This window comes from Mesitornis unicolor, unplaced genomic scaffold (assembly GCF_000695765.1).
Source record: "Mesitornis unicolor isolate BGI_N332 unplaced genomic scaffold, ASM69576v1 scaffold464, whole genome shotgun sequence".
Lineage (NCBI taxonomy): Eukaryota > Metazoa > Chordata > Aves > Mesitornithiformes > Mesitornithidae > Mesitornis > Mesitornis unicolor.
The window spans coordinates 65,975-73,622 of record NW_010177899.1 but is presented as its reverse complement, the minus strand read 5'-3'; the positions used below and the strand labels follow the sequence as shown (position 1 = coordinate 73,622).

Sequence of the window (7,648 nt, the reverse complement as noted above, 5' to 3'; positions counted from 1 at the left end):
CGACGCTGTCAAGCAGCTCAGCTCCATGCACAGTGGAGAGACCCAACGTGCTCGAGACTTCAGTGGCTACGTAGTAATTCATCTCAAATGAACCACACAGTGAGTATTCTGGATCCACACTAATAACTTATAAGCTTCCTAGAGCAAAAAGAATGATAAACTTCTCACCCGAAAATGGTATTTCTGGTAAATGAATCTGAACTAACTGCATTTCATTTTTAAGTAGAGTATTTTGATACTGGAGTCAAGAAAAAGAAGCGTGTATGAAATCCCAACAGCCTCCAAGTTAGAGATAAGTCCCTTTTTTGGGATTTCTTCCCTCCCTCTTTGATAAGAATAAAGCAAACTTACGACATGGAAGCTACGCGTGCCAATGAAACAATGCACAGTGTTGTAATAATCTGGCTGCTCTTAATTAGTAAATTTTGGAGGTTTTTTGACTGGATGGTAAAAGGAGGAGGGCACATTCATACCTGGACACACACACTCACCTGGTCATAGTACTTATTGATGTATTTGTACAATTCATGCAGAGCCACCAGGGAATTGAGGTCACCTGAGTAATTCTGAATAAGAGAGCAAGTTAGACACAACCATGAGGCACCTAACAACTGACTCTCTAAATTCTGCGTAAATTCTCACAACTCATTAGGAAATGCACCTGTGCTGCACAAAGCACAAAGCAGCAGGAAAGGGAATTCACCAAAGGAAAAAAAATCCCACGTACTCCTTGCCCCAAACCCTTGACTACACTTTATTCTCCAGTGGGCAGACCCTCGCCCTCCCAGTGGTGCCACAAAGCAGAGCAGCCCCTGGGAAGGGGCAGTGTTTCTGAGCAGCACTGCACATCAGCTGGAATATCCCATCTTTGCATTACTCACTTGCTCTTAGATGTACAGGTGAGGGGCAGGGTGACTTTGAAAGAAATAATCTTATTTACCCGCGATAGCTCAGCCAGGGCTGAGTTCATCTCCTGGTCACTGGCAGAGATGGTCTGACGAATGTCTGCATAATACCTACAGGGTGGTACACAGGCAATTAGTGTCTCATTCCTCCTAGCCTCCTTCTTACTGCTTAAACTACGACTCCTCATATTCCTTGCTTACCTTTCCACCATCTGCTTGTAGCGAGGAATGTCCCGGGCATAGAGCAGCTTATTGATCGGAGAGTCCTTGAACGGGCAAACCCAGAATTAATTACAAAAATTAATTACACCATGCTGCAGACTGACCTTAGCAGGTAACACTGTCACCGTTATTTTCCGTCATTCATTCAAGAGGATGAGTTTTTTTCCTCTGCATGGAGAGGCACTTCAAATATCCAGCTCCCTTCTAGTAATGCAGTCTGGGGAACCATGAGATGTGTTGGTGAAGGGACTTCTAGGATCCCTAGTCCAGCCTTTCACTTGGAGCTGGGCAATCACCAGCATGAGACCACGTGGGCTATGGCTTTGCATGGCAGATTGCTGAGATCCTCCAGAGATCCACCCATCCCATCTCTGGTGACCTGTGCAGGGCTGCTCCACCCTCAGCACGAGGCGGGTAATGGTGGTAAAAGGTTTTCCAGTGGCCACCCTGAACGTCCAGAGCTGTGACTGTGACTTACATCCTGTGACTTACACTGCCTGCCACAGCCAGCTAGAATTTATTTCTGTCCCTCAAGCAGCTGTAAATAAAGAGCACCCCTCAACAACTTCTTTTGTACGCTAAACAAAACCAGCTCTTTCATCCTCTCTTCCCAGGAGTCCCCGTTGAGTCACTCTCCAGTGGCACATGGGAGCAGCGAGTGGGCACGGCGTCCCAATGGGGGACGTCCTTCCTGGGGCAGCACTGCTAAACAGTCTGTGCCAACCGTGCTCCTCCTCCCTCTGTACTTACCCGCCCTAACTTATGGTCAGCTATGGTACAGGAGTCCATGAAGGTCTGCGCAATGACCAGGAGCACGGCATCTACGTTATCCGACGTCTGCACATCAAAAACAAACTGGGGATTCTTGATAATGTTGATCCAGAACCGCAGGGGCAGGCTTCGGAGAAGAGAGAGATACAACAGGGCATCAGCAAAGGGAGCAGCTACGGTGCTGAAAGATATTCTGCACATCACTGCTTTTGTGGCTGTCGCTTTGCAAGTGGTCAGCTCTGGACAGTGCAGCACTGGGACCCACAGGAACCCCATACCTGTTTGTCTTCCAGATATGGATGGTCTCAGGGTCTGTGATCCCATAGTGTATTGCCTGCTCATCCAACAGGTCAAAGAAGTATTTGACTGCCAGAGGGACGGGGCGGTTGGTGCTGAGGATCACCTGGAACAAGTCATCCACAAACTTCTGCAGAGTGCCCTGTGGAGAACCAAGCAGGACAGAGTCAGCACAGGCAGAGGAGACCGGAGAGCCCAGGAGATGAGAAGTTACACTTCTGCTCAACAGCCTCCCCTTGCCGGTCCAAAACTTCCTCCCTTCCACTGCAGGGTACAGTGGGACATACGAAGACAAACATGGGGTGGACACACAGATAAAACCATTTTTCACTCTCCCAGAGGCTCTGCAGACTTAACCCATTAGTAGAAGTTTGGCACTGCAATGCTAGAATTGGAGGGGAAACAACCAGCACATGCATCAATGCAGGCAAAGGGGCTCTTCATCCTCATACACATCCTTGCAACCTGCCGGGGGATATGAAGAAAGGCAAGTTCTCAAGCACAACACAATCCATCCTCCTCACCTTCATTGAGAGCAGACGTGTCAGATAGATCTCTGGGATCGCCTTGGCTCGCTCCCGATCTCTTAAGCTGCCTCGCCGATGCTTGGGAAGCTCTGGCTCTTCTGTTGGTTTTACCAGGTGCCAAAGTTTGATCCCACCTTCATCTGCATCCTCCAGCATCGGTGTTTCTAAAACAAGCAATCGTTTACAGATGGGCATCGGTTCTCTCACAGCAGAGCTTGGCCAGGTGAGCCCCAAGGAAGCAAGGTTTCACAGTACGATAGAAACACAAATGGGAAGGAACCTCTGGAGGCCTCTATGCAGCTGGCAGTATGGCAGGTTGCCTTTGTCCACCCAGAACCTTCAAGGTCTTGGAAACTTCCCCAGACAGAGACCCCTCACCACCCCAGTGGTCTGTTCTGTAAAGTGCTATGAAATAATTTTATGAGAACAAGACATCAAACTCACTTTCTCCTGGGATGTAATCCTGATTCTCCCTATGGATGTGCTTGGTCAGGCGTGGGACCAGGGCTACTGTTGCTCCATCGGGCACCTGCACACAAGCAAAAATCGACATTCAAAACAAATGGCCTGATTCTCATCAGCACAACAGGCAAGTGTTCGTGGACCAAAACAGATTGCACCATTACTAGAAACAGGGACAGAAACAGGGATTTTGGGGCACCGTCACTGTCTTTCCTGATGGTGGGAGAATCTGGTTTGTACCAATTAAAAAAAACACTGATGTGCAAAGTACGATGAAGATGATAATACTCAGGGGCTAGGGCCATTCACATCTAGAACATGTTGCAGGTGCAAGATATGACACTTTGGTACACGATAGGTAAGAAAAACCCTCTCTGCATTCCTAGAAGCTACTTTGCAGATCAGTGTGCCACCACCTCCTAATTTGGACTGGAACATTAACAGATCCAGCAGCATCACCTTCATCGCAACAGCCACCAAGCATGAACTTGTGTGCCTCCTTCCACGTCGCAGGCACAGGTTAAGGAGGAGCCTATGCTCGTTGAAGTCAGAGTGCAGGCCACAGCACTGACTTAACATGAATGTGCTGCTGCGAGGAAGCTCCAGCTTTTTGTCAGGGATTCCCCACAAGCAAGAGCCACAAATAGAGCATAACAGTGTGCAGAAGATGAGAGGAGAGACAAGGCAATGGCAGACTGAGTTCTGACCTTGTAGTGCTGAAGAGTGTTCAGGCGTTTCCAAGTTCCTTGAACAACAGATGTCACATCCTCATCGGACAGTATCAGATGACCTGCCAGCCCCGATCGCCACTCTACAGCCATTGAAACACAGAAAATGAACAGATAAACTGTTGATTCGAGTACCTCTGAAGCTGTGCTTCAACCTGGTTGACTTTGTTACACACCCACTGATCCTCGTCAACATCTACCCATGCTGTTTCACAGACAACATAACCTGAGCGTGTGCCTATGCTGACTCCTGCAATCACAGGACAGTCTCTGAGCAAGAAGCAGGCGGCCTCATGGCCTCCCAGGTCCCACTCGCCAAGTTCCTACAAACTCTGTCAGATTGGGACTCCTCAAACAGGTGATTCAAACCACAGATATGCACCCACAGTCCTTATTAGCTCCTATTCCCCCAGTACCTGTTCATCTATAAATGTCACCACTATTCAGCAAGAGCCAAGGAATGAAGCAGATGGAAAGCTGAGTAGTTTCCCTCACAAAGTAAGAGAACAGCAAATGTCACGCATGCCAGGGTGCTGTGCACAGGTAGCAAACGACCACTCTTCCACTTCCTCATTGAGTTTTGGCGCCAAGGAGATGTGCTTACCGAGGTCCAGGGTGTCTGGGTCTGGTCGGTGACAGTATGGTGTCCCTTTGTAGATCTGATCTAGGATTTTCTCCTTCACCTGGGTTATGGTGTCACAGTCGAGCACTTTCGCAGAAATCCCTTGGGAGTCCTCTGCCCCTCCTGCAGCAACTCCTGCTTGCGTCAAAGCGTTTAAGGTCTGGGGAAGAAAAGAAAAGGTCACAGCTGCTCAGATTACATCTGACACGTTTACACCATCGGCAGTTGGCATTAAGGCAAGTTAATGGCTGAAACCCTTCCGGTAAAGAAAACATCACAGATGTTAAACACGGTGTTCTCAAGAGCTGGAAGCCAGTTCAACAGCACTAGGGATGGGCTGCTCTGTGCCATCAACAATTTCATCCCCTTATTTCTAGATGCAGAGCACAGCACATACACCAGATTACTGTGGTGATGGCTCCTATCAGCCTAGGGAAAAAGTACCCAGTTTAGCAGAGCTCTTGCTCATCAACAGGGTTGTGCTGCTGGGATAAACCTGGCTTCCAGAAGACAGTGGCAGGATGCTGCGTTTCTGTCTCTATAATGGGAGCAGAGACATTCAGCCCTGTTGCACCAGAGAGAACGAAAGATTTGGTGCTTACCAGAGTCCGGTACTCCAGGTCCTCTCTCAGAAGGCGGTTGTCATTCAGGGTATATTTGGCTTTCCCTGTCACCCAGTCCACTGGCCCTTTGTCCACCTGGTGCTTGATTCCTCGAAACAGCATGTAAAGGGGCTCCCCAACAGAATCCTGGAACAGAAAGGAAGGAGTTTCACACCACAGAAATCCAGCTTGCTCCTCCCAGCAGAGCCCAACAGCTTGGAAACACCAACGCTCAAGCAGAGTGGCATTAATGCTGACTTCAGCATCCCTCTCCCCATCTCTCTCATTCCCCACTCTGAAATATCGAATGACTCTGGCACTATTTCAGCTACGAGTGAGGCACAGAGCAAAGCTGTGGCTGTCTCCTCTCGTTTGGCCTCTCCACACGACAAAGGGACGAAGCTTACCCTCACAAACGCGTACAGGCAGATGGACATCCAGTTGGTCAACAGCTTCTCCACCACTGTTTCTGTCCTGAAAGAGAGCATTGAGGTTGGTCACGAGAATCCTGTGCAGAGCAGGGAGGGATCTGGAGATAAAGATCACTCCCCTTGAGAAAAGAGCACATTAGATGATGATACAGGATCAAGGGAGAGGGAAAAAATAAAATTAAAGGACTTTAGAGACCAGTAGGGTTAATGCTTTTGATACCACTTATTTGAGGTACTTTTCAGCCTGAAGGAGGCACCAAATTACAGAAGTGGAGACACAGGCAAGCAGGAGCCAGAGGAAAGCCTCTGGTAGGTCTCAAACAAGGGAAATCTGTTCAGATCAGAAAGATGGACCAGACAGGAGGGTGATGGGGATCCAAACACAGGACACATTTCAGTTTAGCTTCCAAACATGGCATGACTGTGAGCTCAGGGATCCCTGAACAGCAAAGTGAGATTAGCAGACTTGGCAGAGCCCCAGTACCAGAGCACAAGGAGAGCGTTAATGTACAGCAGCTTCAAAAGAAGAGGAATTTGGGGTGAGTCACTCCAGCTTCCTACTCTTTTCACACCTTTCCTGCTATTCTCCCTGTCGGTTGCTGGCTGGGGAGAGGTAGATCATAGTTACTGCTTCCTCCCCTTTGATGCGTGTTATCTGGACACACACTGGTCTGACAGCTGCAGCCCATGCTGTGGTGTTGTCCTACCCACAGGAGTTTCAGAGCTTGCCAGCTGGGCAGAAAGGCTCTGGGGGGTCTAGCAGCAGGACCGTGGCTGGCTGGCTCACCTCCGCAGCATCAGCTTGGGGTTCTTGGCCACGTACTGCTCCACAAGGTCATTCAGGAGCGTTTTGAGGATGTCGGTGAAGTACTCCAGCTTCCCATGCAGTGACACAGTGAGCAGTGATGCCACATAGGCCCGGTCTCTTGGGGAAAAAGTGCGCTGGATTTCCAGAGTGTGGATAAACTGGTGGGGAAAGAGAGAAGCCAGAGCGTGAATCTACTGAGAACAAGACAGGCTCAGCTGCTGGCTCTTGAAAGAAGCGGTGCTGAAAGAAGCCATTCAGGAATTCACTTTAATATACACTGCCCGCTTCCTGTCACCAGCTCCCAGTTGCATGGCCCTGACCCCACAGCAGTTTGCAAGCAGAGAGAAGGACAGTACCTTGGTGAGAAAGAGCTTGCTGTTGAGTAGGTTGGAAAGCTGGACCAAGCCCTGCTCCACAGTTTGCCGCCGGCACTCGGGGATATCCAGGTCCCTTTGCAGTGGTGACTCGCGGTGGCCCGGGAAGAAAATGCGTTCTGCATAGGACTTGTAGTCCAAGAAGGGGATTCCTGTGCCCACAAGGTCACTCGTGAGGTCCATCATCTCAGTCATCAGGTCTGAGGGAAAGGAAATGCCCATGAGGTTGACTACAAGATCACACAAGTGCAGTGCAGAGCATGAGGGGAGTGCAGGAACTGGGGCCAGCAGGATGGGACTGAGGAAGGGCGCTTCCTGCTGGGAAGGGGCACGGTGGGGTCCCATTGCCAGGACATTTAAAACTAGGCTAGGCACTGGGAGAAGCTGCTTTAGGAAGCTTCCAGCTTTGGGAAGGAACCAGGAGGTGAATTTGGTGATTACTCTCATTTAGAGGGCTATCTACCAGCTACTAAGAGGAAGCCACTGTTCAGCACAGATCTGTATTACAGGCATTACCTGTTCAAGAGTAATTCAAGATCTCCTGCTCCTCACTGCTTCCCACATTAGTTAGAGATTACAGTCTGTGTCATGTGCACAGTTTCAGAACCCCAGGTCTCCATGCAAGGGCTCACTGCTGTAAGCAGCTGAAGTACAAGTTCTGAGGGTCCAAAATATGAGGTGTAATTCAAGTTGCCCTACACAGACTGGACTAACTGTCTTTACAAGTGTGCTGTATTGACCTTTAGCTCTTCATCTGAGTCTGGAGGATGAACTGGAGAATCAGAGGGATCTGTATAGATCACTGTACTCCAAATTAAAGAGAAAAATTAAAGAAGGAAGAATTTGGCTGTTTCAACACATTACCACAGGATAAAGTTAGTGCCTTCTCTAAGCTACCC

The 7,648-nt window shown here is 49.2% G+C and overlaps 1 protein-coding gene across 2 annotated transcripts in view; it reads right to left on the bottom strand.

Moving 5' to 3' along the window:
• PLXNB1 (plexin B1) overlaps nucleotides 1-7,648 on the bottom strand; it is a 37,207-nt gene that overhangs the window by 408 nt on the left and 29,151 nt on the right. For both annotated transcript variants that reach the window (XM_010182265.1, XM_010182264.1), the window contains 13 exons: nucleotides 6,732-6,949; nucleotides 6,355-6,533; nucleotides 5,544-5,610; nucleotides 5,137-5,283; nucleotides 4,517-4,694; nucleotides 3,892-3,995; nucleotides 3,167-3,251; nucleotides 2,720-2,886; nucleotides 2,177-2,337; nucleotides 1,878-2,025; nucleotides 1,107-1,171; nucleotides 941-1,016; nucleotides 492-566 (listed from right to left, as the gene is read on the bottom strand). In XM_010182265.1, coding sequence (XP_010180567.1) covers nucleotides 492-566; nucleotides 941-1,016; nucleotides 1,107-1,171; nucleotides 1,878-2,025; nucleotides 2,177-2,337; nucleotides 2,720-2,886; nucleotides 3,167-3,251; nucleotides 3,892-3,995; nucleotides 4,517-4,694; nucleotides 5,137-5,283; nucleotides 5,544-5,610; nucleotides 6,355-6,533; nucleotides 6,732-6,949 — 1,670 coding nt within the window. The remainder of the gene's footprint in view (nucleotides 1-491; nucleotides 567-940; nucleotides 1,017-1,106; nucleotides 1,172-1,877; nucleotides 2,026-2,176; nucleotides 2,338-2,719; nucleotides 2,887-3,166; nucleotides 3,252-3,891; nucleotides 3,996-4,516; nucleotides 4,695-5,136; nucleotides 5,284-5,543; nucleotides 5,611-6,354; nucleotides 6,534-6,731; nucleotides 6,950-7,648) is intronic.